Source organism: Gobio gobio (assembly GCF_949357685.1).
Source record: "Gobio gobio genome assembly, chromosome: 6".
Taxonomy (NCBI): domain Eukaryota; kingdom Metazoa; phylum Chordata; class Actinopteri; order Cypriniformes; family Gobionidae; genus Gobio; species Gobio gobio.
In genome coordinates this window covers 16,436,625-16,461,589 of record NC_137102.1, presented here as the reverse complement: position 1 = coordinate 16,461,589, position 24,965 = coordinate 16,436,625, and the positions used below count along the sequence as shown (strand labels likewise).

Below are 24,965 nucleotides of genomic sequence, written 5' to 3'. Positions count from 1 at the left end.
TACGATGCTTTTGGGAAACAGACCTTAATATTAAGATCACTCGTACGATCGTTTTTACGATCAATTTAGGTTTACGATGCTTTTGGGAAACGCAGCCCAGATTATTTTCTTTCTTTTCGTTTCTTTATTGGAATCCGATCATAATGTTAATGTTTGTCAATTTGTGACAGTTTTTTTTATTTGTTAACATTGTTAATAATAATAAAAATGAAATAAACTTATAAGTAGTAAACACTATTGACACTTTTTGGGAAAGTTAACTAATAACTGTAAAATAAATAGCCTATAACAAATATCTAGCCTATACTAATGCAAACTTTTAAATGCTTTCAAAGGCAAAATACATGGAAACGATGTATATGTATCAGGTGTTTTAATTGAAAAATAAGCAAATACTCAAAAGGCAGACGTGGCAAATTACAATAAGTAACAGCAATGAAGTCTCGAATCAAGGGCAAGGAATTAAAAAAATTAAATGAAGAAAATAAAATAAAATACATAGTAAGGAGCTATATTGCTCTTAGCTTATTTAAAAAACTGGCTAATGAAGAAGCTTTTTCACTTGAAAGGCTACAACGTGAAGCAGCAAAAGCTTTAAGTTCATTAGTAAAATGAGAAAAGGAGGGGTTTTCAAAAATCTGCAATTATGAATAAAGTATTTAGCAAGTTCAAATAGGTTATTAATCAATTGTGATCGATCTTTCTTAAGTAAACCAAAATGAATTTGTTTGTATTCAATGAGATTTACACATATAATAATATATGACAGTTTGTACAATTGAGACCAAAGCAATTTGGAGTAATAATAATAATAATGAAAAAATATATATGCTCAGTGGTTTCAATATTAGTTCCACAAAATTAACAAGAGTTTTCTCCAATATTAAATTTAGATTTAAGGAATTATTTAGATGGGTATGTAATTTATTATATTGAAATAAAGTTATTTCATTTTAGGGAGAGATGGAAAGGTGATAATTAATTCTCTGTATAGGCGTATTGTAAGGCGACGACGTATATATCAGGCGTCTTCTAAGGCGACGTACATAGAAACGACGTATGTATCAGGCGTCTTATAAGGCGACGTACATAGAAACGACGTATGTATCAGGCGTCTTATAAGGCGACGTGCCTAGTTCAGACGTTAAAATTTAGTCAATTTCTCACATACGCCGTCGCCACGCCGCCGTAGGTATTCGTTCCTACCATGACGTCGCCGTGACTTCGCCGCCGGTCTGTCGTCTAACGTCTCTATCAATCCCATTCAAAAAAAGACACGGACTGACGGCGACGGATGGGTAGACTGCTCCTTCTCCTTCTTCTGGGAAGTTTGTGAAATGTCACTTTTCGCACGCCATAGCCATGGGCATGTGGAATTTGCATGCGTAACTCCGCCCCACCGCGTGGGTATATAAGGAAGTACGCTGGCAACATCGCATTATGTATTTGCTGCGGAGCCAAGATCTGAACTCCGCGTTCCAGCAGCACAGCTGACGTGGCTGAGGAACGTACGTCTCCGTTCCCTCCTCAGGGAACGAGGGTTACATACGTAACCGAGACGTTCCCTTTCGTTCAGTCACTACGACGTACGTTAGTGACTAACGAATGGGGGTTCCAATATAACCGCGCCACTCAGCTGTCGTCCAGTGCCCTGCGTAAGCGCCACTTAAGGCCGTAGGACTCCCACTTATCCCAGGATTACCAAGGTACACTGGGAAGCATATCCCAGTGAGGGAATGCCAAAGATGCCTACCCGTGGGGAGGACTTAGAGAGTACACATATGACCCGCTGTGGGCTGCATATGGGAAACTCTAGGGTACCAGCCGAAGGTGGATTTTTAACCCTAGGGGTGGCATGCTTGGTGCTCTTCTGAAAACGGTCAGATACTTGGTTGCAATGATTTGCAATATCCACGGATTGACGTGTTACTAGTCTCATTTTGAAGAATATTACTGAATATAAAAATACAGTAACTAGCTATTTATTATTCAGTAGTTGTACAAAAGTGGGATAGTTGGTCGGTGTGTCCCGCCCCTCCACAGTGATTGGACGGCTGGGTAAAAAAGTGACAGTGACGAGCACTGCGCTTTACCCAAAATTGGACCGTTTTCAACTCTCAGCTACAAAAAAAAAAAAAAAACAGGGCAAACAACCTCGTGAAATATTATGCTACAATGCATCCAAATGCAGTGTCATCAGTTTGCCTATAAAAGAACATCGAACTTTCGAATGTATTACGCAGGTGGTAGGGAGCCGGTGTACATTACGCACGTGGTAGGGAGTAAGTGTACATTTCTTTCGAACATTTTGAAAATACGAAAATTTTCCTGAATCCGAAAATGTACCTCAGAACGGCATTACGAACGATTTACTCACAAAAAAATCGTTCTGCTCGTGTTTCATGAATGAGGCCCATTGGTTATTTGACATTTATGCCACTTAAAATAAAATACAATTAGAGTTCTGCATTTTCCAAATATATTTTCTTTTTTGATTGCTAAAATTGCTAAAACAATCATCCATGGAGTCTAGAACCATATCGTTCTATTCCTTACAATTCCCACCTCTATTGAGCAACATAATGAACATTTTGGTTATGTGTAATCTTTACTAGACATAAAAGTCGTGATTTTATCCCTTAAGTTACTCTTAGGGATATTTAGGTTTGGATAATGAAAGAGTAACCCCGCACTGAAATGCTCTAATGATGTAATATCCGCTGAGAGTCTCCACACATCTCTCAAACTTTTCTGCGCCCAGAGCGACGATGACAGCGCACGCACTTTCAGCGGCTCTATCGGGGGTCTCCGATCCCAAGAAACTGACAAGTGGCTCGATCTGAAACACCGGAGAGGGATTCCGCTTGTAACAGAGACGTAGGAGGGAGACTCGAGGCAGAATGCGGGCGCTGTTCGTGGTGCTGAAGCCGCTGTGTTTTCTCGCTCTGCTCGGCTACTGCCCTTCCGCGGTGAGTGATGCGCACCTTACTGACTTCGACAGAAACTTGACGTGTCTGAGCCCAGCTCCGGCTACACCAGTGACTCGTATAGAACAGCTTATAGGCAAGACTAAATGTATATGCAAAGTGACAAACAAGGCTGTCACTGTCATGTTATGATGTCTTCTGAGAATTATGCGTTCTTCTGATAATATCCTTTTAATGACAACCTCAGAGAGAAGGAGAGAAGGAGATGCAGTAACACTTAAACTGGGATATACAAATCTTGATAGATGTGGGATACTCTAAATTTGAGTTGAAACATCTTGCTTTCCATTTTCTGTAACTTCCTCTATGACTGCAGCTCAAATGGCCACATAATTTTATTAGACCCTCTGTTATAGTTAATGGGCTACTGAGCATTAAAGCTTTCAGTCTCTTATTTCTGTTGCTTCAATGGTTTTAAACATCCGCCTCTACTGAGCATTGGCTGTTTATTTTCACGTTCCACACTTTATATTAGGTGTCTTTTTTAGATAAATGCAATTTAAAATATAAATCATATGATACAATGCAATTATTGTGTATATGTTGTTCTTAGGAAACATGAGGAGATTTGCATTTGCTGCTATGAAGGTTAGGGGTAGCGTTATAAGGTTTTTATTAGGGTCTCTGTCTGACAAATAAACAGTGCATGCATTTTGCATGTTAGACTTCTCACAGATGTACCATGTAACACCATCCCTCTTTTCCTCACATCATTTCCTTTCTCCGCACTATTTCAGTTATTATATTAGTATACTGTTTACACTGCAATGCAAATCAAGATGCATGTTTCCTTCAGTAAGTACAAGAGTAGCCTATAATTACAATAATTACATGCAGTTATTTTATATAAATACAGTGCAACAGCAAGCTAACATTGTAATTTTACCAGTAAAAAAGACAAATGAAGTTTCAATGTACTATTTTAGTACTAATATAATTTGTTATATTGAAAGTTCAATAGTAATCTACACCGATCAGGCATAATATTATGACCACTGACAGGTGAAAGTGAATAGTGAATCTCTTCGTCACGGCACCTGTTAGTGGGTGTATATTAGGCAGCAAGTGAACATTTTGTCCTCAAAGTTGATGTGTTAGAAACAGGAAAAATGGGCAAGCTTGAGGATTTGAGCGAGTTTGGATTTGGGCAAGTTTGGCCAAATTGTGATGGCTAGACGACTGGTTCAGAGCATCTCCAAAACTGCAGCTCTTGTGGGGTGTTCCCCGGTCTGCAGTGGTCAGTCTCTATCAAAAGTGGTCCAAGGAAGGAACAGTGGTGAACCGACGACAAGGTCATGGGCAGCCAATGCTCATTGATGCATGTGGGGAGCGAAGGCTGGCCAGTGTGGTCCGATCAAACAGACGAGCTGCTGTAGCTCAATTTGCTCAAGAAGTTAATGCTGGTTCGGATTGAAAGGTGTAAGAATACACAGTGCATCGCAGTTTGTTGCATATGGGGCTGCATAGCCGCAGACCAGTCAGGGTTTCCATGCTGACCCCGGTCCATCGCCGAAAGCACCAACTGTGGGCATGTGAGCATCAGAACTGGACCACAGAGCAATGGAAGAAGGTGGCCTGGTCTGATGTATCACGTTTTCTCTTACATCATGTGGATGGCCGGGTGTGTGTGGGTTGCTTACCTGGGGAACACATGGCACCAGGATGCACTATGGGAAGAAGGCAAGCCGGTGGAGGCAGTGTGATGCTTTGGGAAATGTTCTGCTGGGAAACCTTGGGTCCTGCCATCCATGTGGATGTTACTTTGACACGTACCACCTACCTAAGCATTGTTGCAGACCACGGTTCCCTGGTGGCAGAAGGAAAATGCGCCCTGCCACAAAGACAAAATAGTTCTGGAATGGTTTGAGGACCACAACAATGAGTTTGAGGAGTTGACTTGGCCTCCAAATTCCCCAGATCTCAATCCAATCAAGCATCTGTGGGATGTGCTGAACAAACAAGTCCGATCCATGAACTTCCATGCAACTTACAGGACTTAAAAGATCTGCTGCTAACATCTTGATGCCAGATACCACAGCACACCTTCAGGGGTCTAGTGGAGTCCATGCCTCAACGGTTCAGGGCTGTTTTTGCAGCAAAAGTTGGACCAACACAATATTAGGATGTTATGCCTAATCGGTGTATATCTACAGTATTGAATGTTGAGGAAATGTTTTCTTTCTTAGTGTTCTGATTCTATTCTCAGCAATACTATTAATCCGTAAGCAATTCCTACGGGGTTTTTTTAGCACTGGGTCAAGATCAGATCTGCAGCACTGAGGCATGGCCAACTACTTGTCATGTAGCACAAATTTCATGTCATATGTGACTGGAAACTAAAGAAATCGGTAGTATCTGTGAGAGTGTCATGAGGATCTCTCATCCAGTCTTAATAAACCCAGCTGCAGGTCTTATTTGAGGAGCAGAATCCCTCTGCTCACATCTCATAATGCCAGTGAACTAGCAGGAAGTACCCATCCAACTTGGATCTGTTACAATTTGCTGAAATTGCAGTTAGTTGTTAGTTGCAGCAGCATGAGGAAGTGTGCCAAAATGTGTAAAAAAACTCTCTTTTTCAGCTCGCCTGTAAAAGGCTAGTCCCCAGAGCCGGCCTTTCAAAGCCCGCTACGAGAGTAGGAGAAAATGAATGTGGGTGTTTACAAAGCCCCTTTATTGTTGCAGACAATCTAGGGGAATTTTGGGGGATGAAAACAGAAAGAGAGGCTTTATCATGAAGGTGTTGCAATGGGGCACTATTTTTGGCCTGCCGTGTTTTAGTGGCGTGTGCTTGAATTGGTTGCAGAATTCTGATGAATCAGTGTGAATCAAAATTAATATTCAGTGAAGTACATATAATAAAAGCAAAGGAGAAAAATAGATAGATAGATAGATAGATAGATAGATAGATAGATAGATAGATAGATAGATAGATAGATAGATAGATAGATAGATAGATAGATAGATAGATAGATAGATAGATAGATAGATAGATAGATAGATAGATAGATAGATAGATAGATAGATAGATAGATAGATAGATAGATAGATAGATAGATAGATAGATAGATAGATAGATAGATCGACAGATAGACAGACAGACAGACAGAAAGACAGAGACAGACAGGCAGACAGGCAGATAGATAGATAGATAGATAGATAGACATAGTGGGTGATGGACATTGTCCACAATGGTCAAAAGCTTGCTAAGCGTCCTCCTCTCTGGTCACGGATGTTAAGGAGTCCCTCTTCTTAATCCTAGCGATGACCGTCTGGTAAAACATCTGCAGTAGCTTTTTACTGCAGATGTTTAACCAGACGGTCATCGCTAGTGTCCTCTTCTATGCGGTGCAATTTCTATTATATGATTTCAAATGACGCGTACAGTGTTATACAGTCAGAGAGACACAGATTTGGGATCCTTTTTAGCCAGAAAGTTTATCTTTACTTAAAGTTTGTATGTATAATGCATTATAAAGGCTTTCATAATGTATATTATAATGCATTGTCTATTAACCAAAGTTATTATGCATTTTAATAATTGCAGATAACCTGTTACATCTGAAATTGGTTGTTTGTCATGTGTTTTAAGGAGTAACCGTGAATAGTATTATATTATAACTGTGGTTACAAATATTCATGAGTCTGTACAATGCGTTATTACAAGGCATAATTAATGCATTCAAAATTATTTTATAATGAATTTTATATATAAAGACTTTAGGAAAAGGTTACTGAAAGGTTATTTTCGCACTCACAAACACACACGCACACACACACACACACACACACACACACACACACACACACACACACACACACACACACACACACACACACACACACACACAAACAAACAAATATATCTGCTGAAAAAAAATATTTTTTTTCAACATTCATTCTGACCCTCTGTCTGAAATAATCCGTTCTTATAGGGCGGCTCCATTAAAGCTTCTCAGTAAATTGCCACTGTTATGATTGGCTAACGTCATCGCATAGAAAACAATAACAGTAAGTGTTCTGATAGAAACATTATCCATATAAAAGCATAATTTACAGACAAGGCATTATGAAATCATTTACTTGCGGTTTGTGATGCAGCTGCTGTCAGATCCGATACAGTTGGCGGCTTCATCTGTCAACAAAACGGCTCGGGTTATGTATATAACCCTTGTTCCCTGAGAAAGGGAACGAGCACTGCGTCGGAACGACGAATTTGGGGACGCTCCCTTAGCAACAGCGCGTCTGAAGTATGAATGAAATTATTCCAATCCTGATTGGTGTTGCGTCATGACGTAGTATGTGACGGCATACCCGTAAGCTACATAAGGGGGGCCGGCGCATAGCAACGGCAATTATCGCGATGAAGCATGCGCTCCAGGCGTGCCGAGGTGTGGCAACGAGACGCAGTGCTCGTTCCCTTTCTCAGGGAACAAGGGTTATATACATAACCCCATCCGTTCCCTTTCGAGGGAACTCGCACTGCGTCGGAACGACGAATTTGGGGAACGAGTACCCACTAGGCCACACCGAGGGTAGCGCCTGCCCTAGTGTGAAGCCGGAGACCGGGCACAACTAGGACTGGAGCACCCTAGCGCCAGGCATCGCAGGGAGCTGCAAGCTGTAGAACCTTATAAATGTGTGTGGGGTAGCCCACCCAGCCGCCTCGCAGATATCCTGATAGGGACTCCCGAAAGGAGGGCCACCGAAGAGGCCATGCCTCTGGTGGAGTGAGCCCTCACGGCCATAGGTGAAGGCAAATTGCACACCTGATAGGCCGTGGCGATTGCCTGGACAATCCAGTTACTGATTGGCTGCGTAGATGCAGGCAGCCCTTTCTTGGGTGAACCAAAGCACACTAATAACTGTTCCACTTTCCTCCACTGAGCAGACTTCTCCAAATATATTCTTAAAGCTCTGACCGGGCAGAGCAGGTGAAGTCTCCCTTCTTCCGCCGTCGCGTGAGGCGGAGGATGGAATGCCTGAAGAACCAAAGGACTGACCACACTAGATGGTACTTTGGGCACGTAGCCCGCCCTAGGATTTAAGATGGCCTTAACTCAGCCAGGGGCAAACTCCAGGCAAGTCGGCGTTACCGCCAAGGCCTGAAGGTCCCCCACTCTCCTCAGAGAAGTGATAGCTAAGAGAAAAGCCACCTTAAGGGTCAGGTTCTTTGGCTCAGCCGACTCCAGCGGCTCAAAGGGGGCCTCAGCCAACCCTTCAAGAACCACTGCCAGATCCCAGGTTAGAACTCTGGAACGAGCCGCAGGCCTCATCCTCCGAGCCCCACACTAAGTGGAAACACGTTCCACTTCGGGCTGTACAACCTCCTGGTGGAAGGAGCCCTGGAGCTGAACAAGGTCTCGATAACATCTGCTGACAGTCCAGCCTCTAGGTACCGGGCCCCCTCAGGGGCCAGACCCAGAGGTCCCAAAACTCTGGGCAGGGGTGAAATATTGTGCCCTGTGCCTCAGACAACAGATCCCTCCTCAGAGGGACCTGCCACGGGAGACCGTCTAGCAGTGCTACAATGTCTGAGAACCATACCCGGGTCGGCCAGCAGGGTGCTACTAAGATTAGGCTGATCCCTTCTCGGCTGACCCACTCCAAGACTCCCGGGAGCAGAGTGATCGGGGGATATGCATACAGACGCAGCCTCGGCCACGTCTGCATCACTGAGAGAAAACCACAGTGGACAGTGAGACGTCTCTCGAGACGCGAACAGATCCACTTCTACTAGGCCGAATCTCTCGCACATGGCCTCCACCACCTCTGGGTGGAGTCGCCTCTCCCCGGGCATCAGCCCCTGCCTCGACAGGATGTCTGCTCCCTGGTTTTGATCCCTTTGGACATACATCACTCTGAGAGATGGGACCACAGGAGGGTCTGGTGAGCCAATCTGCATAGAGGGCGCGACTTCAGACTCCCCTGATGATTCAGATACGAAACTACAAATGTATTGTCTGTTCATACCAGGACATGGCGGCCGTGGAGGTCCGGGAAAAAAGCTCCTCAGAGCTCTGTAGACTGCCAGCATTTCCAGGCCATTTATGTGCCAGGAGGAATGCCGGGTCTCCCACGGACCACTCGCGAAGTGGCCATCCATGTCCACCTCCCAACCAGTGAGGGAGGCATCAGTTCAAATGGTTTCCCGGCAACATGATGCTCCCAGCACTGGCCCTCGGGACAGGAACCAAGGTCTCTTCCATATGACGAGGGAACGAAGGCATCTGCGCGTTACCCTGATCATACATCCCCTCGAGGAAAACCCCCTGATTCCCAGTCACCACTGTAAGGGTCTCGTGCAGCAGGCCAAGAGATATTCTGTTAGACACAGCCGCAATGAGCCCCAGAAGTCCTTAAAACTGCTTCACAGTGATGCAGTGGCCTAACTTCATACTAACGTATGTTTCATTCATACTTCAGACACGCTGTTGCTAAGGGAGCGTCCCCAAATTCGTCGTTCCGACGCAGTGAAAGGGAACTCTACATTACACTGTGCCCCGTTTATAAAACAAAATGCTCTGAACAAACATGTAATCCTCCGACTGTCAGGACTACGCAGGAGAATTGCTAGAATAAGTCTTTAATCACAATATTCAAGGAATGCAGAAGACAGGAAAGATATAAACAACAACCAAGTAAAACTATAGCCAGGGACAAAGGCTGTTTATGGCCCCGATCAGACAGAACACATTTTTTGCAGTGAGAGACGCCTTTTTAAAATGGTTTTCTATTGGCAGTGAGCATTTGGCGCGCTGCTTATGCAGGTCGGCCGTCTCCGTGAAGTTGGCACCCCATAAAACGAAATAATCTCCAAAACTATGCCATTCGATTGTGCTACGTTTGTTCTGATTTGTGCCTCAAAAACGAACGTTTGTGCTGGTTTGGTGTTTGCGATATTAAACATAATTTTTTGGGTTGTGTGACGTCACTTCCACCCCACGTCGTTCAAATCGCTCCAAACCGGTGCCATTCGTTTGTGCTCGATTTGTGCTGGTTTATGCTGATAAAACAAACACTGCATCTATTTTCCTTTCGCATAACTAATATAATTCGGGAGCTGTGACGTCACTCTCCACCCCACTTGGTCTAAATCACTTGAAATCAGCATCATTGGTTTGAGCTCAATTTGTGCCGGTTTGTGCCATTAAAATGAACACTGTATCTATTTCCCCTCTTTAGTAATAACAAATATAATTCGGGAGATGTGACGTCACTCTCCACCCTATACAGTGCAAATTGCTCCAAACCGGTGCCATTTGTTTGTGCTCGATTTGTGCCGTTAAAACAAATATTGTAACTATAAGATCTCTTCTTTAAAAATAACGAAAACAAATTTTATGAACTGTTATGTAACTTTCCACCCCATGCCGTCCAAATTTCTCCAAACTGGAATCTTTTGTGCCGGTTTGTGCCGTTAAAATGAACACTGTATCTATTTCTCCTCTTTAGTAGGCTAATAACAAATATAACTTGGGAGCTGTGACGTGCAAATTGCTCCAAACCGGTGCTATTATTTTGTGCTCGATTTGTGCCGTTAAAATTAACATTCTGTTTATTCGCCTTCCTTATAAATAACAAATATAAGGCCCTGTTAAGTGAAAAAAATAATGAAAAAACCCAATCTCCTCCCCATGTCATCTAAATTGCTCCAAAACTGGCATCGTTCGTTTGTGCTCGACTTGTGCCATAGAACCATCATAAATTAGAAATTAGAAATAGATCAGTCTTTTTTGATAATTTGTTTAATAAAAACTATTTTTGTTGCTGATATATTCAAATCTAATGGTGATTTGTTATTATACCTGCGTGAAGTTGTTCACCCAACGCAAAACGTCAGCAAAATAGTCTGTCGTTTGTTCTGGTTCGTGCCGTACAAAAATTAGTTTGTGCTGCTTCGGTTTTTTTAGATATTAAAATAATTTTTATTGGCCACCCTGCCCCCCACATGCTCCAAATTACCCCAAAATAGTCTCTTCATATAAAAAATGTAATAAGTTATACTTTGAAAACAAAATGATCAGTACAACAAAGCACTGGTAGTGAATGGTGTGCCATGCAAATGTATTGTAGTTCTCATGAAATATCCTCATTTCAGTTTCACTGCCTAAAGTAAGCTTGAGGCATACAAATCCGATTATGTCATATTGAAATTCATTGCATTAAGAATGTCATTAGAATTTTATATTTATTTTATCTGTTTGTGTGTACAGACCATCAGACCAAAGGAAGGCTGGCAGGTGTACAGTTCAGCGCAGGATGCCGACGGCCGCTGCATCTGTACGGTGGTGGCACCAGAACAGAGCTTGTGCTCCAGAGATGCAAAGAGCAGACAGCTCCGCCAGTTACTGGAGAAGGTGTGTGTGCGCACATATTGTGTGTCTTAGATCGCTAAAGTCGCTTTATATTGAGATCTGGTTCAGATAAAAAAAGCTCTCATTGCAGCGATTTGAGAACATTATGCTAGACTGCTCGCCATTGTCATCTGTTAAGAATGCCCCTGGCTTCTCTGTAGCTGATTGTGGAGGAGCATAAAGATGATGGTAATGCGTAAAGGCCTGAAGGGAGTTTTAGGCCCCCTCTTGTTCCTACTTCCTACACTTTTCCTCTCTGTTACAGTAAAAGGCCTGTAACATTCAGCGATAGTTATTGGCCCATAAGACGTCTCCGTTTCTTTTTTTGTTTAGAGGATGCTAGTTAAGGAGGTAATAGGGTTAACCGATACCATAGTCTTTTTTTTTGTCCCTTTTTAAATGTGTCAGTCGTGGTACATGTCTCTGAGATCTCTCTATCTTTGCTTTGGTTGTGTTGGGTGAAATTGTGCAAATGAAGAATTCCTTTGAGACATAGTGTCAGGGCTGATTTACACCTGTTGGAAATTGCTTCTTCCTTTTTTGCAGTTCAAAGAATGAGTAACGTATCCTAACTTCATCTTCCTCTCTTAAGATTCAGAACATGTCGCAATCAATCGAAGTGCTGAACCTGAGGACCCAGAGGGATTTCCAGTATGTCATGAAAATGGAGAGCCAGATGAAAGGACTCCGATCAAAGTTCAGACAAATCGAGTCGAACCGTAGAACATTATTGACTAAAAACTTTCAGGTGGGCTACCATTAAAGTCAGAGAAAATCAATGGTCTTTTCTCATATAAACAGAACGGTTTGAAATAGCCACACTCTTGCCATTACTCTCCAAGAATGAAGAATCAAATCCCGCTTAAAAGCTTCTTAATCCTTCACAAACATTTGAAAAGGCCACACGCAGTTCAACATTCTTGGAAATCCTGTAAACCTGTAAAGGTCATGTTTCATTTCCAGGCAGTAATATGTAATATCATTGCGGTCTAACATGTCATTGTTCGGAACGTCTTGCGAGCTGTGCTGTGCTCTTACATCTGTTTCTGTTAATGTAAGCAAATCTCCCCTCATGTGATTCCCATTTAAATGTCCGTCTGGTTTTTTCAGGAGCTGAAGGGGAAGATGAATGAACTGCAGCCGCTGATTCCAGTGCTGGAGCAGTATAAGACTGATGCCATGCTCATTTCCCAGTTCAAGCAGGAGCTCAGGAACCTGTCTCTGGTGCTGACTGCTATCCAGGAGGAGATAGGAGCGTACGATTATGAGGAACTCCAGCAGAGGGTCCTCGGCTTAGAGGGAAGACTGAGGAACTGCATGAACAAGCTCAGTGAGTTTTAAACTCAGAATGACTTTGATGGCATTTTTCTTATATGGCATGGTATGTGCATTCAGACAGAAAATGCTCTTATTCTTCAGCCTGTGGTAAGTTGATGAAAATCACGGGGCCCATCACCGTAAAGACATCAGGAACGAGGTTTGGAGCATGGATGACAGACCCTCAGGCTTCACCTATGAACAACAAGGTAATCTATGGTTATGCAACTGAGCCTGCAGCAGCATTTGCTTCCAGGAACTATTTTTTCTCATTATTTTTCCTCTATAAAAATTCAATTCAAATAAAAAATTCAAACTTCAATAAAGAGCTCAAAGACATGATCATAACCAACAAGCTCTGAGATCAATCACAGCATATACAATTTGATTTGAAGGAAAAATTACATGAAAATCAAAGGTAAGACTGTGTAATTTAATACTTTCATGGTGGTATAACCTGATGCATTATGAATGATTTAATGTAATAAAATACAACATTATTTTGAACTTTACATTTTTTTATTGATTATTTTAAAACTTTAAGTTTTAATGTTGTCCTTTTGTTTAACCCTTTTTGGTCATACAGACAAGTGTTATACTAGCCTGGCTCCACCCTCCTACGTCCTTCCGCTCAATTTTCATTTTCCTTCTGTACTCCATCTGGGATTGTGCTATATTTTCTGGTTTTCTCCGGTCAAATTTTAACCGGTCCAACAGAGGGAGTGGCTGAGAACGATGACGTTGATGTTGTGCGCTAGTTTGAGATGACATACGTCACGACCAAAGGTTTGCGATTGGTTATGGCAAATCCAGAGTGGCTCTGGGCAGATCCTATAGTTTTAAACTTCAACAGAGTACCTGCAATGGAGAGTGGCCAGACTCTCTGTAAAAATTAGGAGTCTGGTAGGACCAGGCTGTTGTTATACATCATTCGAAAGTTAAGTGATGTTAAGTTCGTCAAGTGTCTACTTTTATTTGTGTACACTCACAATAAAAACAAAATGCTGTGCTTTTCGCAAAATAAAAAAACAAACATAATGAGCATTCTGCCGTCTCTTTCACGGTTGAGTCCATTCTGAAACGCGCCTGAAAATGAACTGTAACTTAGCGAATACTTGCCTCACAGACATGAGACATGAGAGATATGTCTTTAGAAAGCTTGGAATGTCTACTTTTAAACGAAGTAAGTCAAATCAAAAACAAATATTCTCAGTTTATGTAATCCATTGAAACCAAGGAGAGGTACAGTCTTTTCCATCTACAGACATTACCACACCCCTGCCGCTATTCACATGGTGAAACTTTAGGTCAGGGGTGTCCAAAGTCCAGACCGGGATACATTTCAAACGGCCTGCAGCTTGTCTATTAAAATAGTATGTGGCCCACCATGCATAATTTACAAATCGTGCAGTTTCACAATGTCAACACAAGGTGGCAGTACAACAAGATTTTAGGGAAGGGAAACAGCGCCAAAAGCGGAAAGAAACAGCGCTACTTGTGCGTACTGCGCATAGACTGTAAAAAAATATGGACGTAGTGTCCGTGACTTCACCCATAGGATTCTGAAGAGCAGTTTTGAAGTGTAAATTAGGGACGAGTTAGCCGTTGCCATCTTGGCAGCATGTCATCACGCATCACTCCCTGATAATGGAAAATGGGCAAAGAGGCGGGACGTGGGTGGAGCTGAGGTGATGCGATGACTAACAGACAGCAGATAAATGGCTATCCAACTGTCACTCAAAGTGGCCACACCCTTAATTATGCAGAACTTTAAGGCTTTATATAATGTAAACGAATGAGTTATAAAAAAAAATTCACCCCCCTCACAGTTGTCATGAAGGGCAAAATTAGGCGTATAGACCAAAACCACAATTTGTACCAGACTGTAAACAGGTTTTTTTCTGCTATAAAGTTGGGCATTTTAACATGGGGCTCAATGAGATTCTGCTCCCTAGCGGCCAGTCGATGAATTGCAGTTTAAGTCACTTCCGTATTGACTTCAAGAGAAACTGCGGGAGATTGCCGCTTGGTACTGCGCGACTCACAAGCTCACAAATGTGTTTACATGCTGAGTGTCTCGATCACACGATCACTAAACAGCCAGTGAGAAGTGTTCGAGTTCGGCGCAGAGGCTGGTACAAGCTGCAAATCTCTGTGATTTAATTTGGTTTAAAGCCAGTTGAAACAACATCTACTTAATCAACAACACTAACGTGCAAATCAGGAGAAACACTGAGCCACAACGACCCAGTTAGAATACTTTTCAACCAACAATTCACCATCCTGGATTCACTGTGGTAACACTTAATAACTGTGGTATTTTGTCAGAAATATAGGACAATATCTTATTTTATTTCACTTTTAATGTAAAATGAGTAATAACAGACTATTTTTTGTCATACATTTGCAGTTTTGTGCATCTGTTTTGTGTTTTGTGCATATTAAATGTGTTTATAGACTAAATACCATAAAGCCATTCTAGATATAGAAACAATATTTTAATTGAAGAGCATGCGCTATATAATTTCATATTAAAGCCCAAAAGAAACCCCGAGCATGCAATGTCATTAATGTCATCAATTAACTCACAAAGTTAACTAAAAGATGATTAAAGCTGTCTCAAACCTGCATGTATGTATTTGTAATGTGTCACATTTAGTATTGGTATCAGAGATACTGGCCTTCAGTCATAAAAAGATGGCAAATATATTAAACAATATACTCTCTTTATGTTGTTTATACATTAATTTGGAGATTGAATGTAAAGTTATTGCAATATAAATTAATATTTAAAAACTTTAATGTTCAGAAAACATGTGCGATTAATTAGTTTGTATTTTTTTATCGATTGACAGCAATAATATATAATAGAAAAGGAACCGGCCTTGCAGGTGTGTCCACAACACTGAATCTGGTCCCCTTTTTAAAAAGTTTGGAAGCCCTGGTCAATGCCACAAATTTATGAGTTTACTGAAATCGTTCTTATATGCTGATTTGGTGCTAAAGAAGCATTTCTTATCATTATAAATGTTGAAATCAGCTCTGCTGCTGAATATTTTTGCTATGTTAATTTTCCAGATTTTTGGATGAAAAGAAAGTTCAAAAGAACAACATTTATTTGATTATAAATTTGATTTTGAAATCACACTAATTTATGTCTTCTGCAAAAGAATAGCTCTCTTATCATCATTGAAGCTCATGGTGTCTTGAAAGGTTTATCGCTAAAAAAAGTTTCTGTATCGAGAAAATTATTTTTACTTCCTGATCCCTATTGTTGTGCTCTATAAATGATTAATTTAATATAATTAAAAAATTCAAGTTTCAAATGTTGCTCATCACATTTGTTATGTTCTTATACAGGTTTGGTACATGGACAGCTATACAAACAACAAGATTGTCCGGGAGTACAAATCGGTAAGCGACTTCGTAGCTGGGGTTGAGTCAAGAACCTACAACCTTCCGTTCCACTGGGCGGGCACGAATCATGTGGTCTACAACGGTTCCCTGTACTACAACAAGTACCAGAGCAACATCATCGTCAGATACAGCTTCGATAGTGGCCGGGTCACGACCCAACGAGCACTTGAGTCTGCTGGCTTCCACAACGTCTACCCGTACACCTGGGGCGGGTTCTCCGACATTGACCTGATGGCGGACGAGCTCGGTTTATGGGCCATCTACGCCACCAATCAGAATGCAGGGAATATAGTGATCAGCAGGCTGGATCCTTTGACCATCCAAGTGCTGAAGTCTTGGAACACAGAATACTCCAAACGAAATGCAGGTGAGTCCTTCATGATCTGCGGCACGCTGTACATCACCAACTCCCATCTGACCGGGGCTAAGGTGTATTACTCTTATTCCACCAAATCCTCTACCTATGAGTACATGGACATTCCCATCCATAACCAATACTTCCACATGTCCATGCTGGATTACAACGCCAGGGATCGTGCACTTTACGGCTGGAACAATGGCCACCAGGTACTGTTTAACGTCACGCTGTTCCACATTATTAAAACTGACGACGAATCCTGAGAGATCCACCCTGAGGTGAGAGGAAAACTTTCTGCTGACACTGATTCTGCATTTACACTGATCTGTTATCACCATTTGGTATTGCTGTGAAGTAATGGGTTTTATACATTTCAGTCAAAAGATGAGCTTAGTTTGAGGTTCAGTGTCTCTGGAGATGTCAGTCAGCATTGCACTCCTCCATTTGTAAAACAATCGTCATTAAATTCAAAGTCAGACTCAGAAAAGGACATTAATACACTTTTCAAGTTCTATTTACTGTAAATGTTGTTTGTGCAACTTTCAGTGCGTAACAGTGGTATTCAGCTGTAATACTCCATTCAACAAAGAATGTAACAAATGTACCATTAGAAACTTAGAAATATTAAGAAAAAAATAAAATCTTATTATGGACTCTATATATTGATCTGTCAGATTGCATCTCTTAGTTTTAGCTTGTCAAATATTTAGGGAAATTAGGACATATTTTTCAACTCTTTTTATGACTTCTATAAATAAAAAAAGGCCTTACCTTCATGTTGTTCCAAAACTGTATGATTTTCTTTCTTCTCTGGAACACAAAAAACATATTTTGTATGTAAACATACAATGGGCTCCAAATATATTCTTTCATGTTTCACAGAAGAAAGAAAGTCATACAGATCTGGAATGACAGGTGAAAGAGTAAATGATGACAGAATTTTATGGTGAACAATTCCTTTAAAATCAATCCATGCTGAAAACATTTCACAGTGTACAGTGAAATTACAATAAATAATTGTTACATTTAAGTCTTCATGGTGTGAAGTTGTTTCCTTCGAAATGCTTTGCATTCAAACACATCCCAACTTTCACACAGAACTGCAGACAGCAGTAATAGAGTCAAATCTAGGGTGTTTTGTCTGAAATGCTATTATTCAATAACGTTACCTCAGCTTCATATTTTCAAACATAATGCAACAAAGGCTTTGTCCCAGGAAATCCGTGGATGAGAGAATTTCTGAGATTCACAGAGGGCTTTGTGATTTTTCATCAACAGCAAAAGAACATCAAACGCTTTCTACACTTTCCTAAATATCCCAAAGCATGTTGAAAAAGATTCTTGATTTAGTGTCAAAAAGGCACTTTTTGATCAGATGATCAGATGGAAATATCTGGCAGGGGGAAAAAAACGAATTCTTGTTTTCTGTTGATAGTAGTGATGAATATTCAGCAGCTAAATATGCTGTTATTTTCTCAACACATATGATTCAGTCAGTTCTTTGCCAGAGGATGATCTATCAGTATTAATAAACCTCAATGACAAATATCTAAAACAAAGTCATTCATTTTCCCCTTAAAGGAACATTTGCTGATGTTGCTTCACTTCCCATCTGCTGATTCAGAAACAACTATAGCTAGTTTGTCGAACACAATTTCACACAATTTCAACACATCTCTGCAGGCCCCTGAATCAGAGAAACATTATTCAGCAGAGTGAGAATAAGTACGTTTATGTAAGGGATAATCCTCAGTCAACCGTTTGTTATAGCAAAAGAAATTCTGGCGGGGATCGCAACCAGGTCTTGTATCCTTTTATATTTTGAAGGGGTTTAATAACCATCTGACTATACTATAATGTACATTGCCCTGCTTATTACACAGCTGCTTAAATTGAATAAACAAATGAACATTAAAGATTTAGCTTTTGTAAGAGTGGACTCCTCCAGGTGTTCAGGCTGGAGGGTTACCGAACGACTAAAGAAACGTTATCAGAAAGATGGAAGAAAACTGTATATTTCTCGTCTATTTCCACCCACTTGCAGTTTATACCAACGGCGGAATATACTAACGACTGAAATAAGTGCAGTTACAAGAGCAAAATATGTGGGAGAGCGTTGCTATAATGTGACTATATTGTATTGCAATAGGGAGCACTTCAAAGTCAATACCAAATCAAAACTAGTTAGCACAGTATTTGTAATAGAAAGGATTTAATGTCAAAATCTGTTTATGGTTACACTTAAAATAGTTTCAAAATGGATGTATGAGATGATAAACTTATACCATTAATCGTACACAGCATGAATAAAATATCACCTGAGGGAGAGAGAGAGAGAGAGAGAGAGAGAGAGAGAGAGAGAGAGAGAGAGAGAGAGAGAGAGAGAGTGGGGGAGAGAGAGAAGAACAGAGCAAAGAAGAGAAGCCCCAATGACCTCAAGAGCCAGAGAATAAGAGAGCAAAAAGCCACAGTTACAACTTCTTTTTATCTCTCCTTGACCATGTGACCAAACTCAAACATGACCCATTCCAAACTCAAACTGACCAATCAGACCAAAAAGTGAGACGTTCAAACTAACCAATCAGACCAAGCTTCCCCAATGTAAAGGTGTGATTTCCATGTGGCCTACTGGCACCTCTAGTCTTCCAGGTGGCCCTTCTGATAAGGAATGTGGGTTGACAACAGTAAAGCAAATTTCTTTGTTGGATTTCAAATATCAAATATCTTTGATTATTTTCAATTCCTTCACTTTAGTGTTTAGTTCAACTGACCAATCAGAATCAAATATTCCAGAGAGCGGTGTTATAATTATGGACAATTAATGTGATAAAGTGATATAAAAGAAGTAGAAGGGTCAATGACATGACATGTATTTTTTGTGTCCGAATTCATTATTTTACAATAAATAATTTTAATAAATACATGTCATAAATCAAATTGATCTACAATATATCCTTTATAAGAAACCTTTTGATTTTTTGAAATTCAATTGACTTTTTGAGTTGTGGTGTTTGAAAGACCAAAAATGACAAGCAGAAAACAAAACTGTACTAAAAAGGTTCCTTTTCTCAGTAAAAATCTTAATCCAATAGTTTGGAATGATTTTATGTTAAATTCCTTATAAATGAGGGAAAATAGTGTATCAGTCCTATTTCAAAACTATTCTATTACTTAAAAAACTTTTGTCTGAAAAATGTACTTCTCCAAATGTCAGGGACAGCGACCGACATAAAAATGCCATTTTATGCAATGTTACTTTAAGAAAACCATGTGACAGCATATGACATCAAACAGAAGACCCCAGAGGACCCCTTTGATGCAGTAACAATGTTAGTCACCCTCCCATAAATAGTAGATAATTGTATATTTTTGAGTAATGATGTGATCAACATGTGATGTTGATTCAACTTATCATGCCAGGTGGTATGACCCCTGGAAAACTTTGAAAATGTGTTGTTATTATAAAAATGTGTATTCGATTTAAAAAAAAATTTATGTATAACCTTGAGCATATGGACAAACATGTGTATAGGTGTCCAAGTTAATGCCTGTTAGATTGGAATTGAGTTTGAAATGTCAGGTGGTGCAACCAATATGTCAGGTGGTGCAACCAGCAAATTTACATTTAAAAGTATCAATTCCCACTGCAATTGCAAAATGAAGTAAGAAATATAACTGTTAACCGTTATATAATGTATACAAATACTTTTACAGTTAAAAACAAAACATAAAAACTCCTTATGGAAAATTGGGTGTTTGAATAAATAGAAAAGTGTCCGTTTATATGAATTGGACTAAAAAGGGCAATACATAAAGAAATGGAAAGGGAATTTACCATGTGATATGCATTTTAGACACTACAATGATATGTATATTGTATATGTATATTATAATGAATATATGGCAACCTGACATTTTCTAGGTGGTAAAATCAGTAATCTTGTTTAATAATGAACTAATGCTTTCTTAAAAGCTGTAAAACCAATATGAATCAACACCATACATTTTTTTTGGGACATAAAAATGCATTTTAAAACTGTTTTGCTTAAAATTATTTTTTAAAAAAATGTATCTTAAAAACCTTATTTGTCACTGACCCAGAAATTTCTTTGTGTAATTCTCTGTCTCTGTTCGTCTTAGTAAAAAAAAAAAAAGATGCATAAGTATCTCATAATCATCTTATGCAAGGCATGTAGTTTTCTGGTAAAAAAAAAAAAAAAAAGCAAAGTTTAATGTACTATTTAACAAAAGTTGTCCGTCAAGTATCGCATGTGAGGATGCTGCAGGTGGCGGATCATTTAGCTTTTCTCACAGCAGCTGGAATAATTAAACGTATCATTTGATGGCGGATTGTAATCCAGAAAGGTCCAAACAACAATCATCAGTGACAACTTGAGATTCACCCGTAGTCAAAAGCAAAAGAATAGACTGTACAAAAATTGAAATCTACAGGTAACGCTAATACACACTAAATACATGCACTCTAAAAAATGGGTTGGAAAAGTTGGGTTGAAAATGGACTAACCCAGCAATTGGGATGTTTTAACCAAGCAATTGGGTTGTTTTAAGCAAACATTTAACCCAACCGCTGGGTAAGTCAATTTTCTTGTGTTATTTTTAACCCAGCATTTTTTAGAGTGTAATAAACAAACGGGTGGGGGGGGGGGACTTTTTTGAAAAATTATATTTTATTCATGTTATGATATGTCCTCTGTAGTTGACACCTCAGTTGATTTAAAAACAAAATGACATGAAATTGCATGTATAGGCAAAAACAATGGGATTTATTTTTAATTCTACATGTAGTCACGTAATGCTAATGTTGTTAACATTAACAATTTGAGAACAAAGTATAATAATAATTTACACGGTTTGACGGTTAGATTTAATCAACCTTGGTAGTGCTGTTTATTGTAATGCTTTTTTCTCAGTTGGTCAGAACAAAAGTGGCAGACGTTACTTACTTGTTCAGACGACATTTTCCAGAGAAAATTCTTATTTTGGTCATACTTCCAAAACGTAGTATTTGTGATTCCGAAGTAAATAGGCCAGTTTTTTAATTTTTTTATCGTATAGGCCCCCAGAACACTTGGAATATACGGCATCTGTAGCATCAGACCAATATGTGATACTCGTTTCTAAAACAAACTTGATGCTGGTCGCTATAGGCTTTATGCTGCTACCACTACGAACTTACGGTGATATACTGTATATTGACTTTCAAGGTAATCAGCTAACCTAGCTAGTTCTTTTTATTGTTGGACATTTTCTCCTTTTGTGGTACAAAAAAGAAAGAAAGGCATACAGCATTAGTACAACACCAGGGTGAGTAAATGATGAATTTTAATGTTTAGACATTTTTTTTAAATATTACTTTTTACTCCACCTTTTGTGCAACCTTCAAGAAATCAGTGACATAATTAATTTATCAATGAAGACAAACTACTGTAACCCTGATTCAGTGTGCATTTAGCTGTTTTCAGTCAAATAAAACATTACAAAGCTCTTACTTGTATGAAATCATAGTTACATTTTTTTTTTCTTTACAAATGCAGTCACATGTAAGGTCAAATTTGGATCGGTCCACCACTTGCCTATTCAGTTCAATTCACACATCACATTAAATATGTCTCTATGACAGACAATATAATCACTAACTTATTATGAGAAAAATGAATGAGGGTCCCCTTGTAATTTGTCGTGTGTGACCTAGCTCCGGTCGGCCCGGTGCTCTGGGGTGTCGTTTTGACTACAATGACTGGCCGTTTGACTGACAGCTCCTGGGCAGATGAATCGAGCAGACTGTCATCCCGTATCAAAGCCAGGGCAGGTGCTGACTGAGACAGGCCAAGCATAGCATATAAGGCCAACAGTAAATTAACTTTCTCAACACCCCTCTCAGCAGGCAGCCAGAGATGCGACTTTGAAGAAGAAAATGAAGCAGGGTAGAGAGAAGGCAAAAAAAGACACAGCGAGAAAATGGAGTAAATGGACTTAAGTTCCTGTGTGCGAGCAGCAGGGCTGTGGGTGTTGCAGGCATATGAAGTTGACTCAGCTCTCAGGTGGAGTGTCAGAGCGACTGGGTCTAAACATTAGACATGGTGAAATTAGTCACGTCACATATCTCAGAATGTGCATTTACTAGCTGCATATAAACAATATTGAGTGAAGTCGAAAATGTGGTCAATAACTGTGTGCAGCCATTTGTTATGCAATCTTTTGATTTAATATGGTTTAATACACACACACACACACACACACAAACATGTTGGGTTTCCATATTTTATGGGGACTTTTCATATAGACATAATGATTTTTATACTGTAGAAACTGTATGTTCCTACCCCTAAACAGAAAACTTTTTTACATAAAAAAAAAAAAAACATAATTTAGCATGATTTAAGCTGGTCTCTCATGGGGACCAAAAAATGTCCCCACAAGACCAAAGATTTCTGGAATTGCCATCTTTGTGGGGATATCTTGTCCCCATAACGTAGGGTTTACCTGAGCTACACACATATCCCAATCCACTGTACTACATTTTTATTAGCCATTTGAATTAATTGATATTTAGTCCTTAAATTCCTATATATCTATTACAGTTAGCTAGATTTGAGTGATTCATATGTTATGTTAATAACAACATTCAGCATGAGGGCTGTGCGTGTGTGTTATGAGAACACTGTGTGCGTGTGAGTGTTTTTAGATAAATTACCATAAAATGCAACTGTTAATGGCTAAAAATAGTGCAAGTGAGCCTGTCTTATAAACTCTTTTCAAGATTCAGGATTCCAATAGTTGACTCAAGAGAGCGTAGCCTTCCAGCTATACCAGCCCAGAGCTGCCCTAAATCATCGTCAGCCATATCTCAATGTTCTCTTCCCCTTTGGTCATGGAAATGGAGGTCAGTAAAATCACAGATTAAATCTCATGTATCAAGGTTTCACAAGCATCTGCATTTTATATCTAAATGCAAATAGTCGGACAAACATCTCCACTGGGGAAAAGGCTGTTGGGTCCCATCTACAATCAGCCCAGGCAGGTCCTCTCAGATTTATTAGCCTATAGGATCTGGCAATGAAGATGCATTTACTTTCTTTGTTTCTTTCCCTTTTTTATGTTAGTTCCATTGGTATTCAGTTCAAGGTTAATCAACCCGTTCCTGAAGTCTCCTTAGATTTGAATTTGTTCTACATCATGTTACAGTTTCGAACGTTTTCAAAAAATAATTTTAATTAATTAAAAAAAAATGTAATTGCTAAGAATAGCTACTACGTCTTTGACGAATCCAACAACTAGCATTCTTATAGCCAACATTTTGTTAGCAATGTAGCTAGTTTCTCACAGCTAATTCAAAATTCACATGCATGACTGAAATGTATAGGCCATTGTAGAAAAACATAACATTCTGTTCAAGTGATGTAAACCATAAATACAAAACCGCCATTGTAAAAACCCATTTGAGATTGCCAAGGGAATTAATGGCTCGAAAATGCTAATTATTTAAGGACCGGAATAGCTATATCAGAGAGAACAACGTGAGAAACACGAGCTGTTGTGTGCTGGAAGGAGAGTGAGTGCTGCCTCCTAGCGGTGAAAAACGGTATACAATTGATTATATAAACGGTATGACTTTATAACAATTCTCAATGAACAAGGGACATCATCAGACTTTTTTCGAAAGGCAGGAAAATGGTGTACCAAAATTATGTTGTCTGTGAACTGAACTCATCGCTCATTATGAAAGAAACTCACCCACTACTTCCATTTACAACAGCATTTTACTCTCTGCTTCCTGCACACTGTTCTGTCAGTCACTGTAATTAGCGCAGTTGTCCCATCCTCAGCACCTCTTGATGTATGCCTGGTTCTATGGCTAATTATCCACTGTATTGATCACTGGAGACAACTGTCTATTTATTCCCAGCAGTAGAGAGCAGTTCCTCTCCATTTGACATCCTCATTAGGATTCAGCAGAAGATAGTTAGTGGACTGATAACATCTCATTCAACAAAGGCAAGTCAGGGTTACATATGAGGAATTATGGCCTGTTCTGCTCACATGGAAATGCTGGATGAAAACACTGATTCTTTCAGAGGCTGGGAATCAATTGTGTGGCATGGATTTCACCTGGAGGACTGGAAGAGACATGGAATCATTAACAGAGTTGCCTATTTTGAGGTAATTAGCCGACTTGAATTACATTTTGGCTTTATTTTTCTCCCTCACAGATGTACTGTTTTAAATGGAAACATTTACATATCCGAATGCATTGAATGGTTATATTTCTGCAGTTAATGAACTGTTTTTGTGTGCCACGTGTCCCCATGACTTACTAGTGATACAATTAAACAATATAATTATTAGTACAGTTAGATTTAACTAAAGTATTCACAGACCCTATCAGTATCAGGTCTTCACATGGGTCTCTAAAGAATAACAACCTAACGACACCATTGAATAGGGTGCTAAATTACAAATTAATGAATTTTATAATGGACATGTACGCAAAATGTGTAATAGTTTTATAAA

The 24,965-nt window shown here is 39.7% G+C and overlaps 1 protein-coding gene across 1 annotated transcript; it reads left to right on the top strand.

The window, feature by feature from the left end:
- Positions 1 to 2,732: 2,732 nt before the first annotated feature.
- On the top strand, positions 2,733 to 17,468 carry olfm3b (olfactomedin 3b). Its single transcript, XM_079818391.1, has 6 exons — positions 2,733 to 2,969; positions 11,201 to 11,344; positions 11,934 to 12,089; positions 12,452 to 12,671; positions 12,761 to 12,867; positions 16,019 to 17,468. Exons 1-6 carry the CDS (start codon positions 2,901 to 2,903, stop codon positions 16,694 to 16,696), a joined length of 1,374 nt encoding a protein of 457 aa, XP_079674517.1. The 5' UTR covers positions 2,733 to 2,900; the 3' UTR covers positions 16,697 to 17,468.
- Positions 17,469 to 24,965: the final 7,497 nt, after the last annotated feature.

Bases quoted from the DNA above. Each gene is read 5' to 3' on its own strand.
- olfm3b (XM_079818391.1), top strand. From the start codon at position 2,901: ATGCGGGCGCTGTTCGTGGTGCTGAAGCCGCTGTGTTTTCTCGCTCTG. The intron at 11,345-11,933 runs GTGTGTGTGCGC...TCCTCTCTTAAG, and splicing joins TCCGCCAGTTACTGGAGAAG to ATTCAGAACATGTCGCAATC. The intron at 12,868-16,018 runs GTAATCTATGGT...GTTCTTATACAG, and splicing joins CTTCACCTATGAACAACAAG to GTTTGGTACATGGACAGCTA.